General features: G+C 40.5%; 1 protein-coding gene across 2 annotated transcripts in view; it reads left to right on the plus strand.

The window, feature by feature from the left end:
- The window catches only part of tbcd.L (tubulin folding cofactor D L homeolog), a 111,570-nt gene that overhangs the window by 54,010 nt on the left and 38,625 nt on the right, over positions 1–18,935 (plus strand). For both annotated transcript variants that reach the window (XM_041577035.1, XM_018235446.2), the window contains 3 exons: positions 3,666–3,822; positions 16,009–16,066; positions 18,530–18,559. In XM_041577035.1, coding sequence (XP_041432969.1) covers positions 3,666–3,822; positions 16,009–16,066; positions 18,530–18,559 — 245 coding nt within the window. The remainder of the gene's footprint in view (positions 1–3,665; positions 3,823–16,008; positions 16,067–18,529; positions 18,560–18,935) is intronic.

Here is an 18,935-nt window from a genome sequence, read left to right on the forward strand (position 1 = left end):
GCTGATCTATTGTTTACCATAGACATTACAATATGAAGATATCCTATATATTATATATTGTCCAATGAAAAGCCAAGGCATTGAGTTACAGCCAACAAGCAGTGTGGCATCTCGTAGCATGTCCTTTTTACCATATCCTTTGCAAACAATTGTAATTGCCTGTGGCTTATATGAATAAAAGTATGTTTCCAAGACCTATATAAATGTGAGTCGGTTTGCATACATATCTATGCTTCCATTTGTACTTATAGTGAAATTTCCTTTTATATATTCTTAAAGGGGACCCGTCACCCCAAAAAAATATTCCAAATCCTATTTTATCCCGTTAGGCAAGCAAAATTAACAAAATTTACACTTTTTACACAATTATTTGAATCTTGTTTCCTTTTGTCTGGGAATTCATAATTATAGCAAGCAGACAGGAGCCATTTTGTGGACACTGTTATTAGGTTTGCCACCTTTTGCTAGATTTTTTACCGGCTGGTGGGGGGCGGGTACAAAAAGGGGCGGGTGTGATGTCAAAGGGGCGGGGTTGTGCGTAAAAGGGGCGGGGGCACGGCAGGACAAAAACGGAGGAAAAAGATAAGTTTACAGGGGATTGGGGGCAGGCCGAGGGGTCTTTTTAAGGGTATTACAAATTTACTGGCAGCTACATTGCTGGTAAATTTGTAATACCGGCCCCGGCCTTGGCAGGTGTTTTACTGGCTAGGCCGGTAAAATACTGGCCGGGTGGCAACCTTAACTGTTAAGGCAAGTCTTGCATCATCTCAGAATCTTGTTTGTGCACCAGAATGAGGGAGCTGATGTTCACCATGCACTGGTTACTCGATTAAATGGTTAAGAGAACTGGGGTAATGTGGGGAGAACAGTGATATCTAGGAAGTGCTGAATGGAAAGTGAAAGTAATTGCCTGCCCCGCCTCTATGCCTGAGGCAAAGAGGTGGGTCAGGCAATGTTTGATTGACAGCTGAGATTTTTAAATAAGTTTACAACAGCTATGAATGCTATAATAAAAAAGAATTTGGATTTCCTGTTTAACTTGAAAAGGACTTTTATCAAACAGCTTTTTATGTCTGGGTGAGAGGTCCACTTTAAGAACTTAAATTGTGTGTATTAAAGTGGAAATTGACCTTTTGCCTTATTATTTATTTTCTTATTCCTTATCTATCTCTTCAGGTCCCCATCCTTCATTGTGACATTCAGACAGACCCTGGTTGCTACGGAGAGTGGGACTTATTTACTAATATGGGCAAACTGACCACCGTCAGTGAGCCATAGCAACCAATTGGAGAATTTCTTCAACTGCCTGCAGTAGTAGCTCTCTAATGCATGAACATATGTAGCCATTGGCCACTGGACTGTGCTCCTTGATGTGCAGCATGCCAGGAGAGCCTAGCAGGCATATCCCCCCCTTAAAACTGCATTCTTGGGGCAAGTTTGTCAGCATTCTCTGAAAGTCTCTGCCTCTGTTTTTACTTGAATATAACCTCTGTTACAATCAATAGTGGTGCTTCAAGGCCTTTGCTACAAGGGGTGCAATGGCTTAAAAATCAGTTATATTGCCACAAATGTGATTGTATAACTGTAGCTGTAACACTCATATTGCACATATTAATGGATGCCTGTTCTCTGCCTATATATCTTTCATTTTATTATAACATTGTTAGTTGTATCTGTCAAAACACAGATTTATGCCAAGGTGTCTGTAATACCAATGTTTGTGGAAGGGTATTCTGTGCATGCAATAAGGTATATCTTAAAGGGGTTGTTCACATATGAGTTTACTTTTAGTGGGACGTACAATTTCTAAGGCAATTTGCAATTGTTTTTTATTTTTTATTGTTATTTTTTTAGCTTTTTAGTCAGCAGCTCTCCAGTTTGCCATCTGGTTGCTAGGGTCCAAATTACCCTAGCAACCATAAATTGATTTGAATAAGAGATTGGAATATGAATAGGAGAGGGCCTGAATAGAAATGCGAGTAATAAAGTTAGCTATAAATGTGTAGCTCTGCAGAGCAATTGCTTTTGAGAGGGGTTCATTGACCCACATTTGAAAGCTGAAAACAGCCAGCAGTAAAAGGCTAATAATATAAAAGCTATAAAAAACTAAATAATCAAGACCAATTAAAAAGTTGCTTTGAATTGGCCATTCTATAACAAACTAAAATGTAATTTAAAGGTGAACTACCCCTTTAATAATGTACTGTCTATGGAAAACAATATGCCAACTCCCAACCATATCTATAAGTACAGACATATAGAAAAGGTATGGTCTGTGTATTTAGTAATGAGTATACTTCTAGATTTTGTCTACCTTGATATTTATAATAAAGCATTCTGTCACAGTGACACAGACCCTATCTGATCCCCATTGTAAGCAGCAGCCCTGTCCTGCTTTATGGCTGAGATTCTAGCTATCTTTATAACAGAGCATTCATTGACAGTGACACAGATCCTATCTGATACCCATTGTAAGCAGCAGTCCTGTCCTGCTTTATGGCTGAGATTCTAGCTATCTTTATAACAGAGCATTCTGTCACAGTGACACAGATCCTACCCAGTTTTGCAGCAGTCCTGCCCTGCTTTATAGCTGAGAGTCTAGCTATCTTTATAACAAAGCATTCTGTCACAGAGACACAAATCCTATCTAATCCCCATTGTAAGCAGCAGTCCTGTCCTGCTTTATGGCTGAGATACTAGCTATCTTTATAACAGAGCATTCTGTCACAGTGACACAGATCCTATCTAATCCCCATTGTAAGCAGCAGTCCTGTCCTGCTTTATGGCTGAGATACTAGCAATCTTTATAACAGAGCATTCTGTCACAGTGACAGACTTGCCCAGTGCTAATATGCATAAGTGTTAAGCATATTCTGTCAGTACCCATGGTCTTTCAGTACCAGTAGGGAGACACCGAGCAGCCAGCATATTCTATTCTTACCGCAAAAAACTCTGGCACTTCTTACCTCCTTTTACCCACGGTTTGCATGAGAATATTGACTGCAATGGATTGTGCCCTGTGAATTGGAATTTCAGTTGGTATTTTCTGTTGTAGCTAGGGGCTATGAATTACTGCGGGCCATGAAAGGCTATAAAATGGCTTGCTAGCTGCTGGGAGAAGCTTGGGTAGGTTACATTAATACAGGTGAGCCTGCCAACAGGAAGTCCCGAGGGGCAGAGAACTGACAAATGTTTGCATTGTGTGCTGATCAGGTGCCTCCTGTTCTGTGGGAGTAAAGGGGAAGTTAGACCAAGGCACCAAGCTACTATAGTATTGCTGCAGCCTTTTTACTTCTCCTGAATATGCTTTCTGTCAGGGATATCATGCAAATATGTTAATTGTGCGACAATCATCAAGATCAATTATAAGGATATTGGTAACCATATAATGGCACAAAACTGCAGGCTTGACATACAGGGACCTCTGAGTGTTAATCAGCTATTTTAATGGAATACACCCCCTACTGTAAATTCTAAGGATATTCGAAATCACTGAAGGGTTCTGTGACCATATAAAGGCACAAGACTGCAGGCTGAGTTATACAGGGAACTATTAGTATCACCCATGCAATAAGGGATCAATTACTGAAAATAAGGATACGACAAGCCCCTCCTTTCAATTTTTTGTAAACACATTAACTCTCTCCACCCTGTCTCATTTTCAGTTGTTCCCCTGATTCTGAAGGCCCTGGTGTACGATGAGAAGCGGGGTGCCTGCAGCGTTGGTTCCAATGTCAGGGATGCTGCCTGTTATGTATGCTGGGCATTTGCACGGGCGTATGAACCTGAAGAGATGAAGCCCTTTGTGAATCAAATTGCAAAGTAAGTCTGCAGGTTAGAGTTGCAACTCAACTCATTTTATGTTGTTTAGCCCAACTGTTGCCAAAACATTAACAATTTACTAGCCCATAGGTTACTGTGATCTCACATAAAAAGAGTGTAGCTGTCATCTGTTTGCTTGTGCCTTGCTTTGGCTTATGTATTATTCCTTTCTGTACACAGTAACTATTATATGCATCAATCCGTGGCCATCCAGTTGTGTTTTGACTACTCCCAGCACCCTTTGAGTGGAAATGGAAGGTGCTGTAGTCCAACTTCAACCAGAAGTGCCATTGACTTTCCTCTGTATAATGATATGATTATGGACAAGATCTCAATCCCATATGAATCACCCCACTGAATTGATCAGGGCTTATGTTAATATTCTGGGCGTGGGCACCCTATGAAAACACTGCAATTTACCTGTGCCTTTTATTAATGCCAAGAGCTCTAAGCTTTTAGAGAGAGGTGGGGCCACCTGTCTCATTGTCACCCCTCCCAGCGTAGACTCTCCGGAGGATTATGTCATGTGCACTGTAAGCACAAAAGCACTACCTAAATGGGGGCAGCCTTCCATTTCTTCATTTACAACTCCCAGTAATCGTGGGCGACAAAACACATTGCTCTTACCGGAGGTATTTTTGTGTCTCACATTATCTTAACCACAGAAATCCTACAGAATTTTTTCCCTCCAGAGAGTTGGAAATGTAATGTTCATTAATAGGGCCATTTGCAAAAACAAACCACCGGAAACAATTTTCCAGTGGCACATGTTTAGCCGGTTGCATTCTGTTCAACAGGCTCTGGTGCAAATTCTGCCTTACCCTAAGTATATCCAAACAACAATGCCGCACGTAGGCGGGCAGGAAAACATGGCAACATGTATAATTACTGTGTATATATATATACATCGAAACCACAACTTATGGAAGAGCCTAGCTATTAATTTGGCCTGCAGTGCCTTAACTTGGGGTACATAGGAGCAGCAGGCAAGTTTTCAAACAAGAAAAAGGTGTCACTCAATTATCAAAATAGCAAAAAGTGTATTACAATTCAATAAATTGCAAAATGTTACAACCTGTATATCACAATATGTCCATCAGCAATGTTTTGGTCAGGCAATGTGCCCTTTCTCAAGCTTGGCAGGATAATCCTTTTTCCTTTTTCTTGTTTGGAAATTATATATATATATATATATATATATATATATATATATATATATAATTGTAGAAAGGACCAACATTCCGTTTTCCAAAGAATCCAGTGTCTCCAACGTTTCGAAGACACTGTGAGATTGAAATAAATTATTGAATTCTTTGGAAAACGGAGTGCTAGTCCTTTCTACAATTCTATATACCTATTTTTGACCAAGCACCCGGCAAAACGAGATGTGAAGGAGTGCGGGTATCATCTGCAATTTTCTTTGAATAAAGAACTTTTTTTCACCTATGGAGAAATATATATATATATATATATATATATATATATATATATATATATATATATATATATATATTCCAGTCCATGAAAGCACTCACAGCAGACGCCATCCAGCGTGTATCAAAAAGGTTGTTTATTGGTGCATGGTGTATCAACGCGTTTCGGCTCACCTGGAGCCGTCGTCAGGATAATGACAGGAAGTGTGGCACATCATTATATCATCCCCTGAACCAATCAGGGTCAATCACTCATTAGGATATCCCATGTGTGTGAACAATTCACATATACATATATAAAAATATCTATAAAAAATATATCTTTAAAAAAAATGGGTGTAAAGCGATGGTGCTCATATCACAAATTCATTGTGATCATAAATTCTAGGCCTATATCTTAAATCTATATGTGAGGCCATCAAGTGAGTAGTATATAAAAAAAATGTTATAAAATTTTTTTAAAAAAAGGGAAGACATATATATATATATATATATATATATATATATATATATATATATATATAGAGTGAATTTGACAGGAGTGGGTAATGCATTTAGCTCAGCAGCAAAGGTCTGGATTCCAACGTGGCCCTCTCGCCAAATAATAAGAATATCGTCGATATATCTACACTATAGTAGAAGCTGTTCAGTATATTTAGGATAAATATATGTACTCTCAAAATGATCCATATACAAATTGGCATAAGAGGGGGCCACGTTAGATCCCATCGCCGTGCCGGTCTTCTGTAAGGATATTACGCCTGTTCGAAATGAAAATAATTGCATGTCAACAACATCTGTAATAGCGTGCATAAAAAATCAATTGGTGGATTTCCCTTATGATTTCTCCATAATGCTTCCCTACAGGCAGCTATTCCATCATCCGTAGGGATGATTGTATACAAACTGCATACATCCAGTGTAGCAAATATAGCATCATCAGGCAGGGGTCCCATCTGGCGTAATATCCCCAATAATGAAGAAGTATCCGCAATATAAGATAACATCTTATAGGGAATCCCTTGCTGAAATTATAGGCCGACCAGGTGGTTCTGTAAGATGTTTGTGCACCTTTAAAAAAAAAGTACCCCCTCTTGTAAATTATAAGGATATTATAAGTTACAGAGGAGTTTCATGACCATATAAAAACATGAGGCCGAAGGCGGAGTGTTTTTATACAGGTCATGGGACTCCGAGGTAACTTCTAATATCCTCAAATTTTGCAACATATTCTGCATATTTTGTATCTACTCTACTCTATCCGCCAGCCTGGTACAACTATATGACATTCACTTCCCCCAGACACTTCTGTTGTTTGCTTTTCTGAACAAGCTAAATATTGTGTGATTGTTTTTCCCAAGGTACTTAACAGCAAATCAAACTCCCTCGTTGGTTTATAGTGCTGGCTCAGTTTCTTCAGGAGGCACAAACAGCTCTCCGTCGCCTGGGCTAAATGTATCACATAATATCACAAGATTTTACTGTATCACAAACTATCACAATATCACAAGCTTTTATTTTATCACAAACTTTCACAATATCACAAGCTTTTACTATGCTGCCAGTCACACAGATCATTTCCCATCACCCTGCAGACACGCAGGTGCTACTTTAGCTACATCTCTTATGAATCGGCCCCAAGACATGTCGGACAATGCAGGCCGTAGTTGAAACGGTGCATGCAGCGTGGGTGTGCAATGGAGCTTGCCTCAGGTGCTGTGTGTGGAGTGGTGGAACAGGACTGGGCCCTTGCTTAATCTCCTATGCTAAGATAACTGGCTCTGGGGGTTAGACTCTCCTGCGCACTGGCTCTGAGCTATATCTTTCAGCTTTCAGCCAATCTGCACACACACATATATTCATTGTATCGACTGGAGCTTCCTCAAATCTGTTCCGCTGTATAAACACACAAGTAGATTTTTATTGGATAAAACCACACTTCTGTTTTCTTCATGTTGTAAACTCTTCTAATCTAATATCTTTTCCAGGCAGCAGTGCTGCTTTCATGTTCATTGCAGCACAGGGTACCTAAATCATTTTGTTTTTATGGGCACATTTCAAAAGCTTTACTTTCCCTTTGCCACACTGTGCTCCAATGAACCTTAAAAGTAATCAAATGTTCATGGAAATCCCCCAAACTCCCCTCTCTGCTCTTTTTACAACTGCTCTTTTGTGTTGGTACTTTCCAGCATTTATTTTTGTGTCACAAGTTATGGGCAGTGCTGTGTGACAGGTGTGACCAGGAAGCATTGAGCTTAAGTTTGCTCGCTGCTCCAATCCCCTGTTTATGACATCCCAGTGTAATGTGCCCATGCTCACTGTCATGTAACTAGCGTGTGTATGCCATCCATAAATCATTTTTATATTCGATACAGATTATTCCATCTCTGTATATTTCTACATATGGATAGGAGGTGAAATATTGTTTCCCTTAGACAGTACAATATAAGGGTATAGCTTATTGTGTGCCCAGAACATTCCTTCTCTGTATATTTGTATTTATATTAGGGATGCACTGAATCCAGGTTTGGGTTTGGGATTCGGCCAGGATTCTGCATTTTTCAGCAGAATTCGGATTCGGCCGAATCCTTCTGCCAAGCCGAAATGAATCTGAATCCTAATTTGCATATACAAATTAGGGGCGGGGAGGCAAATCACATGACTTTTTGTCACAAAACAAGGAAGTAAAAAATGTTTTCTCCCACCCCTAATTTGCATATGCAAATTGGGATTCGGTTCGTTGTGCGGCCGAATCTTTTGCAAATCATTTGGGGATTCGGCCGAATCCAAAATAGTGGATTCGGTGCATCCCCCCTAATTTATGCATATGGGTAGGAGGTGAAATATTGTTTCCCTTAGACACTACAGTATGAGGGTGTAGCTCATTGTGTGCCCAGAACATTCCTTCTCTGTATATTTGTATTTATACATATGGGTAGGAGGTGCCATATTGTTTCCCTTAGACATTACAGTATGAAGTTATAGCTTATTATGTGCCCAGAACATTCATCTCTGTATATTTGTATTTATACATATGGGAAAGAGGTACCATGTTGGTTTCCACTTTCCTTAGACAGTACAGTATGAGGGTATAGTTTATTGTGTGCCCAGAACATTCCCTCTCTATACATTTGTATGGGTGGAGGCTGCCAGTATGAAGTTACAGTTGTTTGCTGTAGGTCAATTAAGTCATAGACTACAATGGAAAGTACTACAGTTAACCCGTGCATTGCCAAAATACACTTATCAATCTAGCATCATTTTTACAAGTACAGGATCTATTATCCAGGATGCTCGGGACCTGGGGCTTTCCAGATAAGGGTTCTTTCTGTTATTTGGGACACCATACCTTAAGTCTACTAAGAAATAATTAAAACACTAACTAACTAAACACAACAGGCAGGTTTGCCTCCAATGAGGATTAATTATATCTTAGTTGGGGTCAAGTACGGGGTACTGTTTTATTACTACATCGAAAAATCATTTTTAAAAACTTAGATTATTTGATTAAAATGTTGTCCATGGGAGATGGCCTTCCCGTAATTTGGAGCTTTCTGGGTAACGGGTTTCCGGATAACGGATTATTTTACAGTGCACATCGGGTTTGCACTGGGGTTAGTGGAAGGAGAAGTGAGTGTATAAGAGCAGGTATACACTATCCCAGCACAACATACAGGCCTGTATAGGAATGCAGTCAACCTTATTTCCCAGGAAACCCACAAGGGGTGTTATAATAAAAAGGTGCAGACATACTGGAGTGGCCATTATGTTGCTAAAATACTTTTCCTTTCTCCTGTCCCCATACTTGGTGTATTTGCCTGATCTGATCTTTCTGCCAGTGAGAGCTGTGGGGAAAGGCAAGCAGGCCTGGGCATGTTGTGCTGAGAGATTTCTCACGATGTATGAAACCAACTGTTCTCTCCTGTTAGGAAATCCTTGTAAAGTAGTATCACAGAAACTCCAGCAACAATAGCCTAGATCTGCAGGTACAAACGGCTGGATCCTGTTTGGATTTGCTGATAATCAAGCAGGGCACTCAGGGATGTGCCAGCACTGAAACAGCCAATCTGACGCCCTTGTGTTGAACCCAACCCACATCTGGCTGCACGGCAGCTTGGCATTCACTGTGACCTGTTGGATTAATATAATCATTCATAACCAAAATATAAACCATGAATAAACTGTAATGAATATCTTCACCAAAGTCCCTGTATGAACCCACTCTGTCTTCAGCCTTGTGCATTTATATGGTCAAAGAACTCCTCAGTTACTTCTAATATCCTTATAATTTACAGTAGGGGTACATTGTCCCTATACTACATGAGTGATACTCAGAGTTCCCTGTATAACTCAACCTGCAGCCTTGTGTCTTTATATGGTCACAGAACCCCTCAGTGACTTCTAATATCCTTATAATTTACAGTAGGGGGTACATTATCCCTTCTAATACACAAGTGATACTTAGATTTCCCTGTATAACTCAGGCTGCAGCCTTGTGCCTTTATATTGTCACAGAACCCTTCAGTGACTTCTAATATCCTTATAATTTACAGTAGGGGGTACATTATCCCTTCTAATACACAAGTGATACTTAGATTTCCCTGTATAACTCAGGCTGCAGCCTTGTGCCTTTATATTGTCACAGAACCCCTCAGTGACTTCTAATATCCTTATACTTTACAGTAGGGGGTACATTATCCCTTCTAATACACAAGTGATACTTAGATTTCCCTGTATAACTCAGGCTGCAGCCTTGTGCCTTTATATTGTCACAGAACCCTTCAGTGACTTCTAATATCCTTATAATTTACAGTAGGGGGTACATTATCCCTTCTAATACACAAGTGATACTTAGATTTCCCAGTATAACTCAGGCTGCAGCCTTGTGCCTTTATATTGTCACAGAACCATTCAGTGACTTCTAATATCCTTATAATTTACAGTAGGGGGTACATTATCCCTTCTAATACACAAGTGATACTTAGATTTCCCTGTATAACTCAGGCTGCAGCCTTGTGCCTTTATATTGTCACAGAACCCCTCAGTGACTTCTAATATCCTTATACTTTACCATACCTCCCAACTGTCCCTTTTTCGGAGGGACAGTCCCTCTTTTGACAGCTCAACCCGCAGTCCCTCATTTGTACTGGAAAGTCCCTCTTTTCTCTGCACTGAACAGCCAGAAAAAGAAACAAAGTTTCTCACTTAATTGGCTTTTAGCAGAGAGCCCAGAACCGCTAACAGGTGCAAATAAGATACTTTGTAACAATTTTGAGACACAAAAACACAGTTTAGATAAGGAGAAATATTTTCAAACTTTCATAACCTGCCAAATTTTGTAAAACAAACATGGTAATTAGGGGGTGTGGCCACAGAAAGGGGTGTGGTCAAAAAATTGCTGCACTACGTGCGGAAAAAGTTTTTTTTGTCCCTCTTTTTACTTCCAAAATGTTGGGAGGTATGCTTTACAGTAGGGGGTACATTATCCCTTCTAATACACAAGTGATACTTAGATTTCCCTGTATAACTCAGGCTGCAGCCTTGTGCCTTTATATTGTCACAGAACCCTTCAGTGACTTCTAATATCCTTATAATTTACAATAGGGGGTACATTATCCCTTCTAATACACAAGTGATACTTAGATTTCCCAGTATAACTCAGGCTGCAGCCTTGTGCCTTTATATTGTCACATAACCCTTCAGTGACTTCTAATATCCTTATAATTTACAGTTGGGGGTACATTATCCCTTATTATACCTGAGTGGTGTTCAGTTCAGCAAATCTGAAGTTGTATAACAGTTTAATGACAGATCGTGAATCATAAACATACAAAAAAAAAACCCTGTTCTTGATTTATTTCGTTATTGGGCTGGTTCGGGGATTACAGCAGAGTGCCATCAGAGAACCTGGGTGTTGCTGAGTCCCTTTGTGCACAAAGCACGTTCCTGTACAATAGAGAATAGTAGCTGCGCTTGTGGTTAGAATATAATATAATGGATCTGTTGAAGTCCGATACGTTTTGCTTTGGCTCATGTGCAAAGCAGCAAACACTGCCTTAGGCTAAAACAGGTGAATGAAGCTTCTCACCTGTTACTCTTCTTACTGAAATGAGCAGAGACCGCTGCCTCCATATTAAAGGGGAAGTTAACTGTAATAGCACATTGCAGTTGGAATTAACATAAGCAGCTTTACAGTTGGTCGTTTGTTTTATTCTAGCAGCCTAGAATTCTGGAAGTTGTAGCTCAGCAATGGTAGGAGAGCCACGGGCTACACTGCTGGGTTATACTGTGTATAGGGCAAACAGGAGCTGCCGAGAAAAGGTGTTTTGTTCATTGCCATTAAACTCCTCTCTAGCTCCGTATCTCTATTTAACAGAGTTCTGCTGTTTGAATTATTGCTTTTGCTTCTAGTGCAGGTGTTTATAGGGAACATTTATTTTAAATTCCCTTTATTTTCCTATGAATGCTTAGTAAAACAGTGACACAGAGGAGCTTTATTTGGGGTTAGTTATATCCATGAAGCACTGCTATGTGGTCTGAGAAAGCAGATAAGTGTATTTAAATAATGGAAGTGAACAAAGAACTCTAATCTGTTTATTCAGATTTGCACACAATTGACAGTTATATGATCCACAGAACTAAAGCCACCTTCCTTTATCCATCAATTTAAAGGTCAAGTAGGCATTGAATGACTGTACTACTGCCCCACGGCCCTTCAATTGACTTATACACCCCCATTCAATATCCATTTACCTTCCTGGTCCAAAGATTAGTTGGCAAGCGACTAATCTCTACTACTGTGGGCAACTAATTTCCTCCGAAATGCCTTCCTAGCAGCAAGAATGCAAATCACCGGTGGGATGGTATCCCTTCACTTTTTTCCGAAGTTGCCTAATCAGGAAACTTCGGACGACTTCGGAAAACTAAGCGACACGTTTGCCAACCTGCCGGCGATTCCCATTCTTGCTGGTGGAAAGTCATTTAGGGGAGATTAGTCGCCCACAGTAGTGAAAATTTGTCGCTTGGCGACTAATCTCCCAGTGTGCCACCACTTACGGAGACACACTCCACTTGCCATATAATATCACTGGAGCCATGTTATGTTGCAATTTGTTTGTGCCAGGTCCAGTAGCCCATAGCAACCAATAAGCAAGTAACATTTACTAGTCACCTGGCAGTGGAATGCTGGCAGTTGCACCTTTACGATGACCAGAGGGGCACCACATTGGGCATCTCTAGTGTACTTAAAGGGGTGGTCCACCTTTAAGTTAACTTTTAGTATGTTATAGAATGGCCAAGTATCTTCTCTATTGGCTTTTATTATTTATTATAGTTATTGAATTATTTGCCTTCTTGTTCTAACTCTTTCCAGCTTTCAAATAGGGGGTCACTGACCCCACCTAAAAACAAATGCTCTGTAAGGCTACAAATATATTGTTATTGCTTCTTTTTATTACTCCGCTTTCTACTAAGACCATCCCCTATCCATATTCCAGTCTCTTATTCAAACAGTGCATGGTTGCTGAGTTAATTTGGACCCTAGCGACTAGATTGCTTAAATTGCAAGCTGCTGAATAAAAAAACGAAATAACTCAAAAACGACAAATAAAAAATGAAAACCAATTGTAAACTGTCTCAGAACATCACTCTCTGCATCATACTAAAAGTTAACTCAAAGGGGAAGCACCCCTTTAATAGAATATATTCTTTATTCCTTAATGCAGATATAACATTTGTGGTTATGCTGTTTGTGTGTCCATATTGCTGTTACCTGTAATGCTGTATCCGTGCTGGAAGGCTTCCCAACACAGTGCCATTGGCTGCTGCTAGAGTATGGTAGCCATACCGTTTGGCACTTGTTTTGGGCAAGTTCACTCACGCCATGGGGGCAAAGGCAAGCTGTTTGGAAGGGAACATTTCCTCATACTTACGTATATTGCTCCAGGTATCCGTCCCTAAGCAAAATTGTAATTAAATGCTTAGTTATGCAAACTCCTTTCTCTGAAGCTTCCGGTTGCTATAACATGGAGCAGAGCTTGTAAATAGACTGCCAGAGAAGTGCCCCAGGGGCAACACAATCAATAATCTTCAGCGTGGCTTGATCATAGTACCACCGGGCTGTTGTACTTGTACTTGGGTATAATTGGGTTTTGCCTGTCACTTCTGTGACAGGCAAAAACCTTCTTCAGTGTGGTCCAAACTTACTCTCCCCCAGGCTAACTATTCCAACCTACGTGTGCCCAGTTATTATTGGGCCTATTTAACATATGCCTAGGTGCTAAGAGAATCATTAGAGAGAAACCTTGTTCAATGTGGTCCAGGCTGTCTTCCCCCAGGCTAACTATTCCTTCCTGTATGTGGCCTGGTACAACTGAACTTTGCATGCTTATGGCTGAGAGGCTAAGAAAAGCAATAGATAGCACCCTGGGTACTGTAACCCCCCAGGTTAGCTGTTTAATCCCCTGTGTACCCAGGTGCAACTGGTCTTAACTAACACATGACTATGGGTGGGAGCTGATTAACAGAATCACTATACTGCACCCTTTTTTGCTTCAGCCCAGTCTGACAATATGCCCCCCACCCCACATGCTTCTCTGTTCTATCACACATGTGCCGATTTATGCTAAATGAACCTTGCATGCTGCTCTTCAACCCCAACAACCTGTGGCAAATACAGTTAGTGCCCAGGACTGGCCATTCCCAGAGGGGTAGAAACCTCTTTAATTCCCAAATCCCAACCAACTCAAACTTCTCAGCAGTTTTCAGAATCCTGTAAATGTCACAGAATTTCCATTTGCCGTTCCTCTTATAACGGAATCCACATCCTTCGTGGCTTAATAGCAATTTATTTACGTGCACAGTGCATGTCTGCATAGAAATCATTGCAGAATGCAGCATACACCTAAATAGCTAATTAGCAATTCACAATATGAATTCAGGATGTGCACAGGTTTCATCTGAGCTGCATAGATTGGGACTTGGACTTCTTGTGGGATATTGTGATTCTAATTAGCTTGATAATATGGGGGGGGGCTCCTGTTCAGTAGCAAGTAGTGTCCCATTCATATGTAGTTTTGTTGCATTGTAGAAACTTTTGTGCCATGTGGCAGGTCTGGCCTTGTTCCTTGGCATGTAGAACAGGTATCTATGAGGCTCACTGTGTTATTCAGGCTCCAACCAGCATCTCTTTAGCATCTGCTGTGCCCCAAACTAGGGATGCACCGAATCCACTATTTTGGATTTGGCCGAACCACCGAATCCTTCATGAAAGATTCAACCGAATACCGAACCAAATCTGCATATGCAAATTAGGGGTGGGAAGGGGAAAACATTTTTTACTTCCTTATTTTGTGACAAAAAGCCGGGCAGAAGGATTCGGCCAAATCTGAATCCTGCTGAAAAAGGCAGAATCACGAACCAAATCCTGGATTTTGTGCATCCCTACCCCAAACTGAAACTCCCAGCCAACTGAACTCCAAATCAGAATACCTTTAGTTTCTATTGTACCCTAAATGTAATAATCTCCCTCTTGGAACTCCACAACCAGTGTCTCTGTAGAATCTCAACTGCCCCAGTCTGGAACCCCAAACGTATCTATTTAGCCTGCTGTACCCCAAAGCATGGAGCACTGCTGACATTTATCCTATTAGCCTCCACTGTACCCAGTGGTGCTGAGTCTCCCAATTTCTCATTGGTCTCAAAGGCATGGAGCCCATCTACCTGTGCTTCTTTACCTTCTGCTGTACAGGTATGGGACCTGTTATCCAGAATGCTTGGGACCTGGGGCTTTCCGGATAATGGATCTTTCCGTAATTTGGAACTTCATACCTTTAAGGGGAACTATCGAGGAAATTAAAATTTAATATAAGCTTCCTCATACTGAAGCAAAACACTTTCTAAATACAATCAATTAAAAATTCTGCATTGTTTCTGAAATAATCAAGTTTATATTCAACATTCCTCTCTCAGCATCAGTTTCTCTTTATTCTGTCTTCATGCAGCAGTTGGGTGTCCAATATATCTTATGGGGGGGGGGGGCTCCCTTTCCTAGCAGATGTATTAGAGCTCACTCAAATAACTGATTCCAGTACAAACAAAATCTAACAACATAACTGCATTTTGCACAAATTCTGCATGTAGAGAGACAGGATTTCTGGTGATTTTAATAGACTGAGCTCTAATACATCTTCTAGGCAAAATTTGCCCCCCTATAAGATATATTGGATCATTCATCTGACACCCAACTCCTGAGTGATGACAGAATGAGGAGAAACAGATTCTGAGAGAGGAATAGTGAAAACAAGCTTGATTATTTCAGAAAATGTACAGAATTTTTAATTGATTGTATTTGCAGATTTTCTTGTTTCAGTATGCTAAAGCTAATAATAAAATGTCATTTTTGCGATCGTTCCCCTTTAAGTCTACTAGAAAATCATATGAACATTAAATAAACCCAATAGGCTGGTTTTGCTTCCAATAAGGATTAATTATATCTTAGTTTGGATCAAGTACAAGCTACTGGTTTATTACTGAGAAAAAGGAAATCATTTTAAAAAAATTGTATTATTTGGATAAAATGGAGTCTATGGGACTTCCGTAATTAGGATCTTTCTAGATAATGGGTTTCCGGATAACGAATCCCATACTGCAAGGCTTTGAGCCTTTCTCTAGAGTGTGATTGCCCTAATCTATCGTTATAAACACACATATAAATGTACAGTTGACAGAAACTGACTGAATTCTTGTTTTTCAGTGCACTGGTCATTGCCGCAGTGTTCGACCGGGATGTGAATTGCAGGAGAGCAGCCTCTGTAAGTTGCAGTCCTCTTTCATTTATATTTTGTATTTGGCACTGCTATTTGCCAGGCTAAATAACTAATAGCTATTCATAATTCATTATTACTGGGTATTGTCCAGTCAGCCCTAGGCGTGCCACGCGCCATCCAGAGAATTCAGGATTTAACCTGTCTCAAGGAATTAAGGGAGCCAGTTAACTCCAAGCATTTCACACACAGTCCAGAGAATAGATGATTTTAACCTGCTTCGGGGTATTGTGGCAGGTGACTTTTACGGTTTATTTATAATCATAACATTGGGTTAGGGCACTGGGGGTTGGAGAGGCTGCAGGTTGGAACACAGTAACAAGCTCTATATTTCATGCTAAACTGCTGTTATAAGCAAGTGTGTATAATGTGCATTTGCCTTTAAATGTACCTTGTGTGTTTTGTATTGGGCTGTGTCAGTAACTGTTGTATGTGTTGTAATCATAGCTCCAGGCTAACATTACATGCTCTGCTACTTCTGGATTTCACCCTTACTATCCTCCTTTAGGTTCTTAGTGGCAGTAATCAGTGGGCTGCAGCCTGTTCTACAAACACCTTATTTATATGCTGTGAATCTCTCATATTCATTTTGGATGGACCAGGCTGATGCAACCGTCTGTCTCTACACTAACGATCACAGAAGAAGCCTATAAAGTTCTGTCTGTTACATGGCTGTATGAATGCTCACTGCCCCAAGAGGGCTGCTATCTCACGACTGCATGAATACTGACTGGCCTTTACTGGCAATCTGTGGGTTCTGGCAAACGCCAAAGACTGTTATAATTTGAGAATAATCACAACAGTTTTCCAGCACACTTGTACATTTGCCCCCATATGTAATAAAAGGTGTTAAGGTTGCCCAGGAGCAGTAACCCATAGCAACCATTACGATGCTTGCTTTTATACAGGAGACCCATAACTACTACTAACTGCTGATTGGTTGCTATAGGTTACTGCTACTGGGCAATCTTTGTGGCTTTTATTACATAACCCCTTTAAAGTCTTATCTTCACAGGGTGCACGCAAAATAGTATGTTCACCTCCACATACCTCCACTTCAGGTCAGGCCTGGACTGGGACTCAAAATAGGCCCTGCCATTCCAAGTACACAGAGGCCCAAACAGCCCCCTACCAGCCCACTATATGGTATCTTTCTATTGAACTATACAGCAGCCCCTCTGGCATTTGCCAGAACCCACAGATTGCCAGTCCGGGCCTGCTTCAGGTATACAAGGATTGCAGCACTCAAATTCTGCGTTAAAACAAACTTTATTTTACATATAGCAAAGTGATGTTTTGGACCCAGATTTTTTTCAAACTAACTTGAAAAAGGACCTTCTGCTATGTTATGCTATATGTAAAATAAAGGTAGTTTTAACGTGGAATTTGAATGCTGCAATTCTTGTATACCTGAAGGGAGGGAGCTATTTGGGCCTCTGTGTAGCTGAAATGCCAGGGTCTATTAAGATTCTCAATCCAAACCTGCCTGCAGATGACTTTAAAGGAACAGTTCAGTTATAAAAATAATAATTGGGTAAATAGAGAGGTTGTGCAAAGTAAAAAAAAAATTTTTTTAATATAGTAATGTATAAAGGCTGGAGTGATTGGATCTCTAACATTACAGAACACAACCCAACTTCCTGCTTTTTAGCTCTCTAACTCTGAGTTAGTCAGCGACTTGATGGGGGGCCACATGGGACATAACTGTTCAGTAAGTTTACAATTGATCCTTAGCATGCAGCTCAGATTCAAAAGCAACAGTTATGACCCATGTGCCCCCCTCAAGTCTCTGATTGGTCACTGCCTGGTAACCAATCAGTGGAAATCAAGAGAGCTGCAAAGCAGGAAGTAATGTTCTGGCTATTATGTTAGACATCCAGTCACTCCAGCCTTTATACATTATATTTTTGGCTAACTAACTATATTAGGAACATTTTTTATTTTGCACAGCCTATCTATTTACCAGTTTTTTACACTGAACAATTCCTTCAATGCCCAGTGTGCTTTGGCCTGATTGTTGACAGAGTTTCACCATCAGGGCTAAGTCTCCTTGTCAGTTGCAGTATGTATTTATGTGCCCAATGATGAAGGCTGCTGATAGACGCAATAATTTTGCAGTGACTTCCCCATAGAAGGAATGGCTAACAATCCAACCTTCATTGTGTTTGGGCTGCCACCTCCAGCGCCTTCATGCTCTCCCGCCACACCCTTCTCTAACACACCACCATGTGACACACCAGCCTGGAAGGATATAGCAAGGGCAGAGACAATAAAAAAAAAAAAAAACCCTCGGGGCCTGGTTCCACAAACAATACACACTTTATTTCAGAATGTAAAGCCATGGGTCATTTCTGCTGCAGCCTGTTTGTTTGCCATTCATCTGCTGGTATTTGGTTATACTCAGGCATCTCATTTTCCATTGTTTGCTCTCTCTCTCTCTCTCTCCTTTAGGCAGCCTTCCAGGAGAATGTGGGGAGACAGGTACGGTAACATTTAACGTGCTTAACCTCCTCGTGTCAGTCCAACAACTTCTGCTCCCTTCTATAGTAACACTGGGTATTTCTGCAAGTAATCATATTTTCATTTAAAAAAATTGTACAGCGTATGGTTTAGAAAGGGATCTGGGGTAATTACAAGCTGCAAGGAATGCCTCACTGCAAGGGACTGTGGGAGCTTTTGTCTTTTATAAATTCACAACAAACACAGCTCTGAGAGTAATGAAACAGCTGTAAATATTCCTTGCGTTGTGTCAATAGCCCTAGGATTTTTTCATTTCTTTTCATTTTACCAACAAATGCTAGTTATTGTTTTCCCCTCTGATACTGGTATTTGAACCCCAGTCAAGCTGTTTCACAAT

The sequence above is a fragment of the Xenopus laevis genome, chromosome 9_10L, assembly GCF_017654675.1.
Source record: "Xenopus laevis strain J_2021 chromosome 9_10L, Xenopus_laevis_v10.1, whole genome shotgun sequence".
NCBI lineage: Eukaryota > Metazoa > Chordata > Amphibia > Anura > Pipidae > Xenopus > Xenopus laevis.